General features: G+C 38.8%; 1 protein-coding gene across 2 annotated transcripts in view; it reads left to right on the top strand.

The window, feature by feature from the left end:
* Positions 1-17,261, top strand: part of LOC112223837 (integrin alpha-X) — a 67,115-nt gene extending 49,854 nt beyond the window's left edge. For both annotated transcript variants that reach the window (XM_024387091.2, XM_024387092.2), the window contains exons 24-30: positions 1,456-1,534; positions 1,630-1,728; positions 7,531-7,611; positions 8,241-8,351; positions 8,475-8,588; positions 8,893-9,003; positions 14,145-17,261. In XM_024387091.2, coding sequence (XP_024242859.1) covers positions 1,456-1,534; positions 1,630-1,728; positions 7,531-7,611; positions 8,241-8,351; positions 8,475-8,588; positions 8,893-9,003; positions 14,145-14,237 — 688 coding nt within the window. In that variant the 3' untranslated portion in view covers positions 14,238-17,261. The remainder of the gene's footprint in view (positions 1-1,455; positions 1,535-1,629; positions 1,729-7,530; positions 7,612-8,240; positions 8,352-8,474; positions 8,589-8,892; positions 9,004-14,144) is intronic.
* The last annotated feature ends 2,032 nt before the right edge of the window (positions 17,262-19,293 follow it).

The following is a 19,293-nucleotide window of genomic DNA, read 5'->3' as shown; positions in this document are numbered from 1 at the left end:
GACACACCAAACATGTGGAAGAAGGTGCTCTGGTCAGATGAAACCAAAATTGAACTTTTTGGCAACAATGCAAAACGTTATGTTTGGCGTAAAAGCATACACAGCTCATCACCCTGAACACACCATCCCCACTGTCAAACATGGTGGTGGCAGCATCATGGTTTGGGCCTGCTTTTCTTCAGCAGGGACAGGGAAGATGGTTAAAATTGATGGGAAGATGGATGGAGCCAAATACAGGACCATTCTGGAAGAAAACCTGATGGAGTCTGCAAAAGACCTGAGACTGGGACGGAGATTTGTCTTCCAGCAAGACAATGATCCAAAACATAAAGCAAAATCTACAATGGAATGGTTCAAAAATAAACATATCCAGGTGTTAGAATGGCCAAGTCAAAGTCCAGACCTGAATCCAATCGAGAATCTGTGGAAAGAACTGAAAACTGCTGTTCACAAATGCTCTCCATCCAACCTCACTGAGCTCGAGCTGTTTTGCAAGGAGGAATGGGAAAAAATCTCAGTCTCTCGATGTGCAAAACTGATAGAGACATACCCCAAGTGACTTAGAGCTGTAATCGCAGCAAAAGGTGGCGCTACAAAGTATTAACTTAAGGGGGCTGAATAATTCTGCACGCCCAATTTTTCAGTTTTTGATTTGTTAAAAAAGTTTGAAATATCCAATAAATGTCGTTCCACTTCATGATTTTGTCCCACTTGTTGTTGATTCTTCACAGAAAAATACAGTTTTATATCTTTATGTTTGATGCCTGAAATGTGGCAAAAGGTCGCAAAGTTCAAGGGGGCCGAATACTTTCGCAAGGCACTGTAACTCTGGGTCTTCCATTCCTGTCTTCATGAGAGCCAGTTTCATTATAGGGCTGAATGTTTGTGACTGCCCTTTCTTGAAATTTTCCGTATTGACTGACCTTCCTGTCTTAAAGTAACGATGGACTGTCATTTATCTCTGCTTATTTGAGCTGTTCTTGCCATAGTATGGAATTTTACCAAATAGGGTTATCTTCTGTATACCACTCCTACCTTGTCACAACACATCTGATGGGCTCAAATGCATTAAGAAGGAAAGAAATTCCACAAATGCACTTTTAAGAAGGCACACCTGTTAATTTAAATGCATTCCAGGTGACTATTTCATGAAGCTGGTAGAGATAATGCCAAGAGTGTGCAAGGCTGTCATCAAGGCAAAGGGTGGCCATTTGAAGAATCTCAAATATAAATTATATTTCTATTCGCTTAACACTTTTTTGGTTACTACATGATTCCATATGTGTTATTTCATTGTTTTGATGTATTCACTATTATTTGACAATGTAGAAAATAGTTTAAAAAAATAAAGAAAAGCCCTTGAATGAGTAGGTGTTCTTAAACTTTTGACCGGTAGTGTATGACTCTGCTGTTCGGAACATTTGTCTTCATTAAATCTTCCCCCCATTTATTTAGAAATGAGGATTCAACCAGTTATGTTAATTTCACTGCCGGGAAAAATGATTTGCAGAAACATGTGAAACAATCCTTTGAGGTAAGGATAATATACTAATATACAGTATTTATGTGTCATTTACTTAATATGTCTGAAATGTATAGCATAAGTTAAAATACCCCCTTCTTTCTCAGGTTGAAAATTATGAAAGAGGCTTCAATCTTACTGTGATAATCAAGGTGCCAATGAAGCTTGGTGACAAAGACATCTGGGCTGATCCAAATGGTATACAGGTGAGAGGAGTGCAAACTATTTTTTGAATCACCTATGCAACTGATAGAAAATAGGAGAATTGAAGCTTTCTGGTATTGTAAACTTTGTCTAATCTCCCAATATTGAGTGAATTGCACCCTGTTAAAATGTGATTAAGTGGTGAACAGTGATATTGAAGAGACATTTGCCGTACTTCATTTAGCAAATTACAATGTGAAAGTAATTTTTTTTTTTTAGCTTAGACAGAAAAAAAACAATTTGGTTTAGCTGCCCAGTATTCTAGTTTGGCTCTAGGTTGTCTTGATTTTCAGTGTCTCAAACTTTAAAAATGCCTGGGATTGGTAGATAGTCCATACGGAAAGTATTCAGACCCCTTGACTTTTTCCACATTCAGTTCTAAAATGTATTACATCGTTTTTTTCCCTCATCAATCTACACAAAATACCCCATAATCACTAAGCAAAAACAGTTTTGTTTTTTTTTGCAAATGTGTAAACCCCCCCCCTCCTCCAAATATCACATTTACATAAGTATTCAGAGCATTCACTCAGTACTTTGTTGAAGCACCTTTGGCAGCGATTACAGCCTCGAGTCTTCTTGGGTATGATGCTACAAGCTTGGCGCACCTGTATTTGGGGAGTTTCTCCCATTCTTCTCTGCAGATCATAAGCTCTGTCATGTTCGATGGGGAGTGTTGCTGCACAGGTATTTTCAGCTATTTTCAGGTCTCTCCAGAGATGCTCGAGGGGGTTCAAGTCCGGGCTCTGGTTAGGTCACTCAAGAACATTCAGAGATTTGTCCCGAAGCCACTCCTGCGTTGTCTTGGCTGTGTGCTTAGCATTGTTGTCATGTTGGAATGAGAACCTTCACCCCAGTCTGAGGTCCTAAGCACTCTGGAGCAGGTTTTCATCAAGGATCTCTCTGTACATTGCTCCATTCATATTTCCCTCGATCCTGACGAGTCTCCCAGTCCCTGCCACTGAAAAACTTCCCCACAGCATGATGCTGACACCACCATGCTTAAACGTAGGGACGGTGCCAGGTTTCCTCCAGATGTGACGCTTGGCATTCAGGCCAAAGTGTTCAATCTTGGTTTCATAAGACCAGATAATCTTGTTTCTCATGGTCTGAGAGTCCTTTAGGTGCTTTTTGGCAAACTCCAAGATGACTGTCATGTGCATTTTACTGCGGAGTGGCTTCCATCGGGCAGCTCTACCACAAAGGCCTGATTGGTCGTGCTAAAGAGATGGTTGTCCTTCTGGAAGGTTCTCCCATCTCCACATAGGAACTCTAAAGCGCTGTCAGAGTGACCATCGGGTTCTTGGTCACCTCCCTGACCAAAGCCCTTCTCCCCCGATTGCTCTTGCAAGAGTCTTGGTGGTTCCACATTTCTTCCATTTAAGAATGATGGAAGCCACTGTGAAGTTGGGGACCTTCAATACTGCAGAAATGTTTTTGGTACAATTCCCAAGATCTGTGCATCGACACAATCCTGTCTTGGATGGCTACAGACCATTCCTTCGACCTCATGGCTTGGTTTTTGCTCTGACATAACATTGTCAAAAGTGGTGCCTGCCCTCCAAATCATGTCCAATCAATTGAATTTACCACAGGTGGATTGCAATCAAGTTGTAGAAGCATCTCAAGCATGATCAATGGAAACAGGGTGCACCTGAACCCAAAGTCTCATAGCAAAGGGTATGAATAATTATGTAAATAAAGTATTTATGTGTTTTTTTATACATTTGCAAACATTTCTTAAAACCTGTTTTCACTTTGTCATTATGGGGTATTGTGTGTAAATAGTACTCTCAACGTCAACATTGAAGAGGTGACTCCGGGATGCTGGCCTTCTAGGCAGAGTTGCAAAGAAAAAGCCATATCTCAGACTGACCAATAAAACGATAAGATTGAGATGGGCAAACGAACACAGACACTGGACAGAGGAACTCTGCCTAGAAAGACAGCATCCCGGAGTCGACTCTGCACTGTTGATGTTGAGACTGGTGTTTTGCACGTACTACTTAATGAAGCTACCAGTTGAGGACTTGTGAGGCATCTGTTTCTTAAACTAGACACTCTAATGTACATGTCCTCTTACGCAGTTGTGTACCGGCGTCTCCCACTTTCTATTCTGGTTAGAGTCTGCTTGTCCTGTTCTCTGAAGGGAGTAGTACACAGCATTGTACACAATGTTCAGTTTACAAGATGGCAATTTCTCGCATGGAATAGCCTTCATTTCTCAAACAAGAATAGACCGACAATTTTCAGAAGAAATGTATTTGTTTCTCGCCATTTTGAGCCTGTAATCAAACCCAGAAATGCTGATGCTCCAGATACTCAACTAGTCTAAAGAAGGACAGTTTTATTGCTTCTTTAAAGAGGACAAAAGTTTTCAGCTGTGCTAACATAATTGCAAAAGGGTTTTCTAATGATCAGTTAGCCTTTAAAAATGATAAACTTGAATTAGCTAACACAACGTGCCATTGGAACACAGGAGTAATGGTTGCTGATAATGGGCCTCATAAGCCTATGTAGATAGTCCATACAAAATCTACCATTTCCAGCTACAATAGTCATTTATAACATTAACAATCTCTACACTCTATTTCTGATCAATTTGATGTTATTTTAATGGACAAAAAATGTGCTTTTCTTTAAAAAAACAAGGACATTTCTGAGTGACCCCAAACTTCTGAACGGTAGTGTGTGTATATATACAGTGCCTTGCGAAAGTATTCGGCCCCCTTGAACTTTGCGACCTTTTGCCACATTTCAGGCTTCAAACATAAAGATATAAAACTGTATTTTTTTGTGAAGAATCAACAACAAGTGGGATACAATCATGAAGTGGAACAACACTTATTGGATATTTCAAACTTTTTTAACAAATCAAAAACTGAAAAATTGGGCGTGCAAAATTATTCAGCCCCTTTACTTTCAGTGCAGCAAACTCTCTCCAGAAGTTCAGTGAGGATCTCTGAATGATCCAATGTTGACCTAAATGACTAATGATGATAAATACAATCCACCTGTGTGTAATCAAGTCTCCGTATAAATGCACCTGCACTGTGATAGTCTCAGAGGTCCAATAAAAGCGCAGAGAGCATCATGAAGAACAAGGAACACGCCAGGCAGGTCCGAGATACTGTTGTGAAGAAGTTTAAAGCCGGATTTGGATACAAAAAGATTTCCCAAGCTTTAAACATCCCAAGGAGCACTGTGCAAGCGATAATATTGAAATGGAAGGAGTATCAGACCACTGCAAATCTACCAAGACCTGGCCGTCCCTTTAAACTTTCAGCTCATACAAGGAGAAGACTGATCGGAGATGCAGCCAAGAGGCCCATGATCACTCTAGATGAACTGCAGAGATCTACAGCTGAGGTGGGAGACTCTGTCCATAGGACAACAATCATTCGTATATTGCACAAATCTGGCCTTTATGGAAGAGTGGCAAGAAGAAAGCCATTTCTTAAAGATATCCATAAGAAGTGTCGTTTAAAGTTTGCCACAAGCCACCTGGGAGACACACCAAACATGTGGAAGAAGGTGCTCTGGTCAGATGAAACCAAAATTGAACTTTTTGGCAACAATGCAAAACGTTATGTTTGGCGTAAAAGCAAGACAGCTCAGCACCCTGAACACACCATCCCCACTGTCAAACATGGTGGTGGCAGCATCATGGTTTGGGCCTGCTTTTCTTCAGCAGGGACAGGGAAGATGGTTAAAATTGATGGGAAGATGGATGGAGCCAAATACAGGACCATTCTGGAAGAAAACCTGATGGAGTCTGCAAAAGACCTGAGACTGGGACGGAGATTTGTCTTCCAACAAGACAATGATTCAAAACATAAAGCAAAATCTACAATGGAATGGTTCAAAAATAAACATATCCAGGTGTTAGAATGGCCAAGTCAAAGTCCAGACCTGAATCCAATCGAGAATCTGTGAAAAGAACTGAAAACTGCTGTTCACAAATGCTCTCCATCCAACCTCACTGAGCTCGAGCTGTTTTGCAAGGAGGAATGGGAAAGAATTTCAGTCTCTCGATGTGCAAAACTGATAGAGACATACCCCAAGCGACTTACAGCTGTAATCGCAGCAAAAGGTGGCGCTACAAAGTATTAACTTAAGGGGGCTGAATAATTTTGCACGCCCAATTTTTCAGTTTTTGATTTGTTAAAAAAGTTTGAAATATCCAATAAATGTCGTTCCACTTCATGACTGTGTCCCAATTGTTGTTGATTCTTCACAAAAAAATACAGTTTTATATCTTTATGTTTGAAGCCTGAAATGTGGCAAAAGGTCGCAAAGTTCAAGGGGGCCGAATACTTTCGCAAGGCACTGTATATACAGTTGAAGTCGGAAGTTTACATACAATTATGTTGGAGTCATTATAACTTGTTTTTCAACCACTCCACAAATGTCTTGTTAACAAACTATAGTTTTGGCAAGTCGGTTAGGACATCTACTTTGTGCATGACACAAGTAATTCTTTCAACAATTGTTTACAGACAGATTATTTCACTTATAATTCATTGTATCACAATTCCAGTGGGTCAGAAGTTTACATACACTAAGTTGACTGTGCCTTTAAACAGCTGGGAAAATTCCAGAAAATGATGTCATGGCTTTAGAAGCTTCTGATAGGCTAACTGACATATTTTGAGTCAATTGGAGGTGTACCTGTGGATGTATTTCAAGGCCTACCTTCAAACTCAGTGCCTCTTTGCTTGACATCATGGGAAAATCAAAATAAATTTCCAAATGCCTGAAGGTCCCACGTTCATCTGTACAAACAATAGTATGCAATAGTATAAACACCATGGGACCACACGGCCGTCATACCGCTCAGGAAGGAGATGCATTCTGTCTACAATAGATGAACGTACTTTGGTGTGAAAAGTGCAAATCAATCCCAGAACAACAGCAAAGGACCTTTTGAAGATGCTGGAGGAAAGAGGTACAAAAGTATCTATATCCACAGTAAAACAAGTCCTATATCGACATAACCTGAAAAGCCGCTCAGCAAAGAAGAAGCCACTGCTCCAAAACCGCCATAAAAAAGCCAGACTACGGTTTGCAACTGCACATGGGGACAAAGACCGTACTCTTTGGAGAAATGTCCTCTGCTCTGATGAAACAAAAATAGAATTGTTTGGCCATATTGACTATCGTTATGTTTGGAGGAAAAAGGGGGATGCTTGCAAGCCGAAGAACACAATCCCAACCGTGAAGCACGGGGGTGGCAGCATCATGTTGTGGGGGTGTTTTGCTACAGGAGGGACTAGAAACGGGGCCGTGCATTATCATGCTGAAACATGAGTTAATGGCAGCGGATGAATAGCACGACAATAGGCCTCAGGATCTCGTCACAGTATCTCAGCATTCAAATTGACATTGATAAAATGCAATTGTGTTCGACTGTCTGTAGCTTATACCATACCATAACCCCACTGTTCACAACATTGACATCAGCAAACTGCTCGCCCACACAACGCAATACACTCGGTCTGCCATTTGCCCGGTACAGTTAAAACCGGAATTCATCTGTGAAGAGCACACTTTTTGCTTTTTGTAACATTTCTGGGATCTTTTATTTCAGCTCATGAAACATGGGACCAACACTAGACATATTGTGTTTATATTTTTGTTCAGTGTATAAATACATTAGTAATGATAAATGCACAAATAGCACAAATATAAAGTAAAGTAAGCACTATGTTCAATCCCAAGAAATGGGACAAAGAAGGTGGATATTGCAGGTTTTATTTCAGTTTTGTGATGATTGGAATTGACAGGAAACTTTTGTGTTTCAGATTCAAGGTTGTCAAAGACACAAGAATGAGGAACCTACTGCCACAGAGTTTGTGGACCAACTGCAGAAAAATCATGCTGTGGTGAATAGTGCTAGCCCATTTCAGTTTTATAATGCCATCCACTTCTATTTGAAATAATATTTCTCAACAACTTCCTGATATTGCAACTTCCTGGTATTGCAACGGTCACACCTAACACCAACTTGCCTTGAGTGTCACGAACAGTAGCAATGACAGGTTTTCTGCTAATAGATTATTTATTTAACACATAATCTAATGGCTAAACATATATTCTATCATTTTTAAGATGTTGAAGCCAAGTGTTGTTACAGGTGTTATTACAGATTTGCTGTGTCTAGAAATGCTGTTAAATGTAAACAGAATTACATTTAGGTAGTTGCCTGATTCTGTATGAAGGCAAACTTAATTAAGAAAAGGTATTCACAACCTCTTAAAATGTGACTTTTAAAATACTTGATTTGTGTTACACTTTATAACTTATGAATAACCCATTATAAATTGTCCATAAAGGAGTATAAATGCTTTATAAATTATATGTTATAAATGCTTACCAACTAAAATGCATATATAAATAGTTGTAATGCTTATTCATGGGTTAATAGTAAATAATGTATTCTATTATATTAATGTGTTCGATTGTCATTAGTTCAAATTGATCGCAATTATTTTTTCTTCCCCCTATCCTACAGGACTGCTCTGTCGCAAATTGTGGGGTGTTCATGTGCAAAAGCTTCATTCGAAATTTGGATCGTAACTCTTATAACATCACTGGTAACCTCAGCTCTCAATGGATTGAACAGGTAATAAATGAAAGGATGGAGGTATGGATAATTGTATACAGTATTTTCCCCCAATGCTAGCTGTGCTAATTTACAGAACATATCTCCTTACTAACATTCCTCGCTCTTTCTCTCTGCTCTCAGATTGGTCTTGAGTCTGCCCAGTTCAACTTGGTCAGCAGTGCCACTATAGATTATGACAGAAACCAATACATCTATTATTCTTCGGACTCCAAAAATAACCCACCTATACAAAAGGTAGCCTTTTAGATCTCCTCAAATCTGGGTTGAGGTCGATTGGAATTGAAATCAGTCAATTCAGGGAGTGAATTTAATTTTAAATCCAAATATGTAAAAACTTTGGCTTAAATAGCTTCTCCTTTTCAGTTTATTGCAAAGTTATTAAAAAATATATTAAAATGTTTTACTTATTGAATTGGAATTTCAGTTTACTTCCTGAATTGACTGCCTTCAATTTCAAATTGACTCCAACCCTGCCACCCAGTAAGATTGATAACTTAATTTAGCTTCAGTTGAAAATACATGCATTTGTCATCCTCAGATTGAAACTCAGGTGGAGGTGTATCCTGAAGTTAACTTCACAAAGGGGGTCATTGGGGGTGTTGTGGGAGGTCTGCTGCTGTTAGCTTTGATCACAGCTGGGCTTTATAAGGTAATATTCATTACATATTTGGTATAATCAATTTCACTCTCATATGTTGAATATCTACAGTATACTGAAAGTGTTACGGTTTTCTAGGTGTGAAGGAGCGTCGGACCAAACTGCAGCGTGTAGATTGCGATCCATGTTTAATGAACAACGTACAACACGAATAAACACACACACTACAAAACAAAGAATGTAACGAAAACCGAAACAGCCTATACTGGTGCAAACTAACATAGAGGACACTAAGGACAATCACCCACGACAAACTCAAAGAATATGGCTGCCTAAACATGGTTCCCAATCAGAGACAACGATAAACACCTGCCTCTGATTGAGAACCACTCCAGACAGCCATAGACTTTGCTAGATAACCCCACTAGCTACAATCCCAATACATACACACCAAAACCCCAAGGCAAAACACACCACAATACAAAAACCCCATGCCACACCCTGGCCTGACCCAATACATGAAAAAAAAAAAACACAAAATACTTAGACCAGGGCGTGACACAAAGGTTGTACATCACCATTTTATATTAAGTAGTTCTAAAACCAGGGTTGTTTTCATATCCATGTAATGTGCCATGTACAGCATACAATGCCTTCAGAAAGTATTCATACCCCTCAACTCATTCCTCATTCTGTTGTGTTACAGCCTGAATTCAAAATTGATTAAATAAAAAAATCTCACCCATCTACACACAATACCCCATATGTGCAAAGATGTTTTTAGATTTTTTTGCAAGTGTATTGAAAATGAAATACAGAAATATATCATTTAGTTAAGTATTCACACCCCTCAGTCAATACTTTGTAGAAGCACCTTTGGCAGCGATTACAGCTGTGAATCGTTCTGGGTATGTGCAATGAACACGATGGGAGACAGAGAGCTGGTTTCAAGCGCAGGGCGCAGCAGGTGTTTATTTGTGAAGGACCACAGGAGGCAGGTAGCTGGGTCCAGGGGAAGGCAGAAGGTCATACACAGGGAGTCCAAAAAGGCAACAGTAAAGGCAGGGAAAAGGCTAGTAACGCCGCCCGGGAGATCAGACAATAGGTTGATAACAGGAAATCCGAAAGTACAGGCAGGGAATAGGCAAAAAGCGTTGTTAGTGAGGCAGGCAAAAACTATCATACACGGGAGGATTTCAATTAAGTGAAAACAGAACTCCGAATAGAAGTCTGTCACAAAACAAACAATATCTCACAATGATTGGGTGCAAAGAACTGAACTAAATAGTGTGTGATAATGACATACAGGTGTGTGAACAGGTGATCAGAATTCAGGTGATTGAGATCTAGAGAGTGAGCTGCGTTCAGGGGATCTATGTGTTTGAGTGTGAGCTGGAAAGTTTTTTTTTTCACCTTTATTTAACCAGGTAGGACAGTTGAGAACAAGTTCTCATTTACAACTGCGATCTGGCCAAGATAAAGCAAAGCAGTGAGACAAAAACAATAACACAGAGTTACACATAAACAAACCTACAGTCAATAACACAAAATAAAACAAAAATATATGTACAGTGTGGGGAAATGTAGGGAGGAAGGCAATAAATAGGCCCTAGAGGCGAAAAAAATTACAATTTAACATTAATACTGGAGTGATAGATGTGCAGATGATGAATGTGCAAGTAGAGATACTGGGGTGCAAAAGAGTAAGCGGGTAAGTAATATCAAAGGGAATAAGGTAGACGGGTGTGCTATTTACAGATTGGCTGTGTACATGTACGGTGATTGGTAAGCTGCTCAGACAGCTGATGCTTAAAGTTAGTGAGGGAGATATAAGACTCCAGCTTCAGATATTTTTGCAATTCGTTTTAGTCATTGGCAGCAGAGAACTGGAAGGAAAGGCGGCCAAAAGAAGTGTTGGCTTTGGGGATGACCAGTGCAAAAAACCTGCTGGAACGTGTGCTATGGGTGGGTGATGCTATGGTGACCAGTGAGCTGAGATAAGGCTGGGCTTTTACCGAGCAAAGACTTATAGATGACCTGGAGCCAGTCGGTTTGCCGACGGATATGTAGTGAGGACCAGCCAACAAGGACATACAGGTCGCAGTGGTGGGTAGTATATGGGGCTTTGGTGATAAAACGGATGGCACTGTGATAGACTACATTCAGTTTGCTGAGTAGAGTGTTGGGGGCTATTTTGTAAATGACATCGCCGAAGTTAAGGATCGGTAGGTTCTAGGTTAGAACCGTCCAGAGTAGTGATGCTAGTCGGGCGGGAGAGTGCGGGCAGCAATCGGTTGAAGAGCATACACTTAGTTTTTCTAGCATTTAAAAGCAGTTGGAGGCCACGGAAGGAGTGTTGTATGACATTGAAGCTCGTTTGGAGGTTTGTTAGCATAGTGTCCAAAGAAGGGCCAGATGTATACAGAATGGTGTTGTCTGCATAGAGGTGGATCAGAGAATCACCAGCAGCAAGAGTGACATCATTGATATATAGAGAGAAAAGAGTCAGCCCAAGAATTGAACCCTGTGGCACCCCCATAGACTGCCAGAGGTCCGGACAACAGGCCCTCCAATTTCACACACTGAACGCTCAAGTTGCTGCAGGGGTTGCTGAGATGTTGGCCAGAGTAGGGGTATTATTATTAAAATTATCGATTATCGTAGATTTATCAGTGGTGACATTGTTTCCTATTCTCAGTGCAGTGGGCAGCTGGGTGGAGGTGCTCTCATTCTTCATGGACTTTACAGTGTCCGAAAACTTTTTAGAATTAGTGCTACAGGAATCAAATTTCTGTTTGCAAAAGCTAGCCTTAGCTTTCCTAACTGACTGAGTACATTGGTTCCAGACTTCCCTGAAAAGTTGCATATCGTGGGGGCTATTCAAGTGGGCTGGAAAGTGAGCTGCCTTCAGGGGATTTAAGTGTTTGAGAGTGAGTTGGAAGAAGACATTTCATTACGTTTCTAAGAGTTTTCCACACCTGGATTGTGCAACCTTTGCCCATGATTATTTTCAAAATTCTTCAAGCTCTGTCAAATTGGTTGTTGATCATTGCTAGACAACCATTTTGAGGTCTTGCCATAGATTTTCAAGTAGATTTAAGTCAAGACTGAAACTCTGCCACTCAGGAATATTCACTGTCTTCTTACTAAGCAACTCGTGTATATTTGGCCTTGTGTTTTAAGTTATTGTCCTGCTGAAAGGGGAATTAATCTCCCAGTGTCTGGTGGAAAGCAGCCTGAACCAGGTCTCCACTAGGATTTTGCTTGTGCTTAGCTCCATTACATTTATTTTTTATACTGAAAAAATACCCAGTCCTTAATGATTACAAGCATACCCATAACATGATGCAGCCATCACTATGCATGAACATATGGAGAGTGGTACTCACTCAGTAATGTGTTGTATTGGATTTGCCCCAAACATACCACTTTGTATTCAGGACAAAAAGTTAATTGCTTTGCCAAATTATTTTGCAGTTTTACTTTAGTGCTTTGTTGCAAACAGGATGCATGCTTTGGAATATTTGAATTATGTACAGGTTTCCTTCTTTTCCCTCTGTCCTTAAGGTTCATATTGTGTAGTAACTACAATGTTGTTGACCCATCCTGTTTTTTCCTATCACAGCCATTAAACTCTGTAACTGTTTTAAAGTCACCATTGGCCTCATGGTGAAATCCCTGAGCGGTTTTCTACATTCCTGGGTGTTTTGATACACCATCCAAAGTGTAATTAATAACTTCACCATGCTCAAAGGGATATTCAATGTCAGATTGTTTATGTTTACCAATAGGTGCCCTTCTTTGCAAGGCATTGGAAAACCTCCCTGGTCTTTGTGGTTGAGTCTGTGCTTGAAATTCAATGCTCGACTGAGGGACCTTACAGGTGGGGTACAGATGTGTGTGTGGGGTACAGAGATGAGATAGTCATTCAAAAATGACTACCTCAAAAATCATGTTAAACACCGCTATTGCACGCACAAATCCATGCAACTTATTATGTGACTTGTGAAGCTAATGTGTAGTCCTGAACTTAATTAGGCCTGCCATAGCAGAGGGGTTAAATACTTATTGACTGAAAACATTTCAGCTTTGAATTTTTTTATTTTGTAAAAAAAAAAAAAAACATGATTCCACTTTGACATTATGGAGTATTATGTGTAGGCCAGTGACAATGTAATACATTTTAGGCTGTAACACAACAAAATGTGAAAAAAGTCAATGGGTGTGAATATTTCTGAAGGCACTGTGTATAGTAGAGGTCTGCATGGATCCGTTTTTTGGAGCCACACCCGCCCCACGCCTGCCACAATTCCGATACCCATTCGACACCAGGACAGATTGTCCTCCACAAATCGACCCACCTACAAAGAATTGTTCCGAGAGATTATCTGTGAACCTGCCAAATTGCATCTATTTTTTAAATTGTTTTTTTTACTCCAGACAGTAAGCCCATTGATTTTCCTAATTTGTCTGCATGTTTATTTAACCGTTGGATAAAGGAAACCATAAAAATTATTTATTTTTATTTTCACAATGTGGCACATTGATAACTCAATCGCTTTGAAAAATAGCCTGCTTATATAGTGAAAGGCTCATCTGCTCCATCCAGCATACCTCCTCATCAAATATCAGAGACACGGGCCAGCCAGCAACTTGTTTTTGTTTTTATGTTGGGTTATTGTCGTCCTGTCCTCTGTTAGTTGTGTAACCAAGTTCAGCTAGTAGCTAGTTCTACTAACCTACTATGTTTATGTTATTTATTTAGTTGAAAAAGACGATTACTTGCAGGAAAAATACAGTTTTTTAATTTATAACAACTCAAAACCTTTGCAGGCAAAATTGTTTTGGTTATCAAATTGTTTAATTGAAACTTAAATAAAGCATTGCCAGAATTGAATATAGCCTGCAACAATCTTCTAACCTTTGCCAGCCACACCAGTCAAACGCAAATTATATGACCAGCTTATGGTGAATGAAAGTTTCAGTTGTGAACGCCTCTGCACGTGTACAAATTAGAATGTTTCAGCACCAATAATAGACAGTTCCCTAATCCAAGGAAACAGTGGGTACCTGGGCCGATGCAGGAATCTAATATGTAGTACACATTCTTATACTCTTACTATGCAATAAATTTGCCAAAAAACTGTTAAATAACGTCATAATCTCTCTCTACACATGTCTCTTTCTCTCAGGCTGGGTTTTTCAAAAGCCAGTTGAAGCAGATGATGCAGAATACATCAGAAGATGGACCAGGGGGTGATGGAGAAGCTGCCTCGCCTGAATAATAGCAAACTATTGGACTTGCTCACTGAATGTGTACAAATATTAAAGAGGAAGTTCAGGATTTTACAACTTGATGTTAGATGGTTCCTTACCGAAAAAGTAGTCTATGGGTCAGGAAAATCAGTAAATCATGGTTCGGTTTTCTTTAAATCTACTACAAACTTCAGCTAACTTGAGCCACTGCTAACAAAAAAACGATGCTTGTGATAGATGCAATCGTGCAATTTAGAAATGTTATCGGCCAAATCAACTACATAGTTGGTTTTTCGTTACTTAATAAACCTTTACTGCATAATGTTACCATGTGGCAACATATAATTTCTCTTTACCCCCTTACTTCCCTAAATGAAAAAATACACCATGGCCTTTTAACTAGATAATAACTAGCTACCACGCACATAACTAGCTAAGAGCTAGTTATTAATTTGCTCCACAAATGATTCTCATAAAACAATCATCTTTACATCTCCCCCTCCCCCCAAAAAGATAACATTTGGCCAAGATAACATACGACTTTATTTACATATGCATGGAAAATACAATTATTTTTATATGTATAATATTATAATATCCATTACATAAATATATAATAGGGCTAGATTTAATAGTTTTTTTAAGAAAACATATTTTCAGAAAGTGTGAAGGAATAAAACAATACAATTATAATTCAAACACCTAATTTTTATTAGAAAACCCAATTATTCATGATATTAGTAGAAGAGTATTACCGTTGTCGCACAGTGTTTCCATAAGGCAACATACAGTTAAATAAAACTTTAAAATATATTTTTTCAAACATTGTTCTACATTTGTTTGAGGCCATTTGAAGTGATGAAAATGGAAGTGATAGGGGGCATGGTTCTATAATAACGTGTGCAGTAAAGGGTGATTTGGCCATTGTAAATCATTTGCACAGTTGCCACACTTCCATTGATTGTTAGTTAACAGTGGCTAAAGTTAGCTGAAGTTTGTAGTGTGTGACCACTGCATTTAAGCTGGTACACCATTGACATTTTAATTGAATTAACATTTTAACTTCGCTTTATTACCAACAAGATGGCCACCGGTCCACCCCTGTTGAATGTTAACTTGAATGGGAATGTCCTATTATATCCATATTTCTGTGATTTCAATAGGTTTCCTATGGAAGATTGACAACAGAATTTAGAATAATGGATATTCCCATTCAAGTCAACATTCTTTGATGGGTGGATCTGCAACCTTGTTTGTACCATTTCAAAGATACAATTTCAATTTTATTCAGATTTTAGTATGTATGGAAAAATATGTATGTAAAGATTATTTCAAATCAAAAGAGGTCAAAATGCACCAAAGCATATGGATCAACTCAGAAAGTTATTGTAAATAAAAAGTTAACCTCCTGGCAACTATCTGCCTATAAGTTACTGTAAAATGCTCAGTAACCCCTTTACAGTGCCGTTCTTCTCTATTGTCGCATGCTCTTACAAAGACTGCAGAATTAGTAGTGGACAAAAGAGGTGCTCAACCTCAATTAACATAACCATAGACCACTTAAACTGGTGCAACACTTCCACTAACCAACGTTTGGCACAAATACATATTGTAGACAACGCCCACAAATATGCTAATAGGGAGCCCCCTGCCAGTACATTGCCTCCCACCTACAATTCAAAGTGCATAGATGATTGCACCTTATATTAAAAATATTTTTAACCATTACACTAGATTACCCATAAAAGTTACAAAACAGTACCATGTGAGATCATATGAGTACCTCTGAAGGTGCCTTATTTGTATATTTTACCTTTATGTACCCTAGGGTACAACACTGTGCCCTAACCATACCCTTATTATGTTCTTGGTAATAAATATGTACCTGGTGGCAATGCAGAAACATCAACACACCTCTGACCAAGAGGTTGCAAGTTCAAATCCCCAAAGCATATATTCATACTTTACATTAAGTGTCCCAGAACCCTGCTATTTTTATGTTGGTGTTGCCCACCTCCAATGTCATACCCAGAGACCTGGTCACGTAGCAGGTAATTCAGGTCGCTGGCAACCTGGAGGTTGCAGTAAAAATACAGTAAATATCATCATTTACAAGTTATTTTAGGGCAATAATACCCTAGTAAATTGTATATTTACTGTATTTTTACTGCTACTCAGTAGCCAGTGTTTACTGTAATATATAATAATTATAGATCATTTTTAACAGTCTGAGAAACCTTTAGCAAAGTGCAGAAATGTATTCTTCCCAATAAATCTGTGGCAATCGCTGCCATGCTCAAAAAGCAGAACATTCCTGGTCACTGGTAACCAGAAGGTTGTAAGTTCAAATCCCAGGAGAGGTTGAATCCCACATGTCATTTTACAGCAATAACATCTTAATTCAGGTGTAAAAAAACATTCAAAAATATTGTAATTTCAGTTGTTTGAAGCTTGTGTACAAAATGAAAGTTAAAGATGCCAAAACGATGCTTAAGAATGGGACGCATAGAAATAGCGCACATAGAACACATCTTGCACTTCTTAGACTTACTTTCAATGATAATGACAGATCTATAACTCACATTTCTATGTGAATTTGGTCAGGTCACCCAAAAGGTTACATATTGCAGCTTTAAATGAGTAATCTTGCAGCTTTAATTTAACTGTAACATTTCTTATGAAACCTTCTGGTATTTGTATGGCACAGACATTGTGCTACATAGTAAATGTTTGTTTTATTGTTCTTCACATTTTAATTGATACAGTGACTAGATAGCTTGCTTTAAATTCATCCCCTATCCTTGTGCTACTGGGTACCAATGATCATGTTCATAATTCCCTCCAAAAATGAATGAATCCAATCTTCCAACTGGCAAGATATCCATCTGTTTGTTGGAAGATTGGATTCATTTTTGGACATGATCTTTGGTTTCCAATTTGCAATAGCTTAGAGCTTACAGTACATGTCATGAGTTAGTTTAGTTTATTGAAACATACCAAGCATGACAATAAATGTAAATATTTCTACAAAATAAACTGCCAAAAAAACTAAACATTTCTTGCATTTCTGATAAATAATCATTTTCACATTTAGTTTGATTTAACAATATACAATTATTATATTTAACATACAACATCAGTTAAAGAATAGAATGTATGGTAGTGTCACACCCTGACCATAGTTTGCTTTGTATGTTTCTATGTTTTGGTTGGTCAGGGTGTGATCTGAGTGGGCATTCTATGTTGGATGTCTTGTTTGTCTATTTCTATGTCTGGCCTGATATGGTTCTCAATCAGAGGCAGGTGTTAGTCATTGTCTCTGATTGGGAACCATATTTAGGTAGCCTGGGTTTCACTGTGTTTGTGGGTGATTGTTCCTGTCTCTGTTTTGCACCAGACAGGGCTGTTTTTGGTTTTCCACGTTTATTGTTTTGTAGTGTTTGTGTTTATCTTTGTTTATTAAACATGAATCAATATAATCACTCTGCGTTTTGTTCCGCCTCTACTTCACCCCAAGAGAACCGTTACAGGTAGCTTATGTTCGTTGTGTACTTTACTGCTGAACAACTGATGTTTAACATGCTTCATTAATTCAAAGTATACAGTGCATTTGGAAAGCATTCAAACCCTTTGACTTTTTTCATATTTTGTTACGTTACAGCTTTGTTCTAAAATGTATTACCTATTTTTTTCCCTCAGAACTCTACAAACAATAACCTCTCATGATGAAGCAATTTGGAAATTTTATCAAATGTATAAAATAACTGAAATATCACATTTACATACACTACCAGTCAAATGTTTGGACATACCTACTCATTCAAGGGCTTTTATTTTACTATTTTCTGCATTGTAGAATAATATTGAAGACATCAAAACTATGAAATAACACATATGGAATCATGTAGTAACCAAAAAAGTGTTAAACGAATCGAAATATAATTTATATTTGAGATTCTTCAAATGGCCACCCTTTGCCTTGATGACAGCTTTGCACACTCTTGGCATTATCTCAACCAGCTTCATGAAAAAGTCACCTGGAATGCATTTCCATTAACAGGTGTGCCTTCTAGTGAATCTGTGGAATTTCTTTCCTTCTTAAAGAGTTTGAGCCCATCAGTTGTGTTGTGACAAGGTAGGGGGGTATACAGAAGATTGCCCTATTTGGTAGAAGACCATATGGCAAGAACAGCTCCAATAAGGAAGGTGAAACAACAATTCATCATTACTTTTAGACATGAAGGTCAGTCCATACGGAACATTTCAAGAAAGTGCAGTCACAAAAACATTGAGCCCTATGATGAAACTTGCTTTTATGAGGACAGCCAGCCACAGGAATGGAAGACCCAGAGTTACCTCTGCTGCAGAGGATAAGTTCATTAGAGTTATCAGCCTCAGAAATTGCAGCCCAAATAAATGCTTCAGAGTTCAATAACAGACACATCTCAACATCAACTGTTCAGAGTAGACTGCGTGAATCAGGCATTCGTGGTTGAATTGTTGCAAAGAAACCACTAACGGACACCAATAAGAAGAGACTTGCTTGGGCCACGAAACACGAGCAATGGACATTAGACCAATGGAAATTTGTAGAATCATGATAGAATCATGTATTAACCAAAAAATATATTTGTACATTTTTGATTCTTTAAAGGAGCCACACTTTGCCTTGATGACAGCTTTGCACACTCTTGGCATTCTCTCAACCACCCTCACCTGGAATGCTTTTCCAACAGTCTTGAAGGAGTTCCCACACATGCTTAGCACATGTTGGTTGCTTTTCCTTCACTTTGTGGTCCAACTCATCTCAATTTAGTTGAGGTCGGGTGATTGTGGAGGCCAGGTCATCTGATGCAGCACTCCATCACTCTCCTTCTTAGTCAAATAGCCCTTACGCAGCCTGGAGGTGTGTTGGGTCATTGGCCACTAATAAAGAGACGATGATCCCATCAGCTTTCTATAGGCTAGGCCTACTATATTTATTTCTCATATTTCCTAATATTAAGCACATTGCTGATATTTTCAACAGGAGTATAGCCTACCTGGCTGGCATGAAAATAAACCACGGGGAAAGCGTCCTCCATT

The sequence above is a fragment of the Oncorhynchus tshawytscha genome, linkage group LG24 (assembly GCF_018296145.1).
Source record: "Oncorhynchus tshawytscha isolate Ot180627B linkage group LG24, Otsh_v2.0, whole genome shotgun sequence".
NCBI lineage: Eukaryota > Metazoa > Chordata > Actinopteri > Salmoniformes > Salmonidae > Oncorhynchus > Oncorhynchus tshawytscha.
Note: the sequence above shows the minus strand (reverse complement) of the source record. Positions and strands in the feature narration are given on the sequence as shown.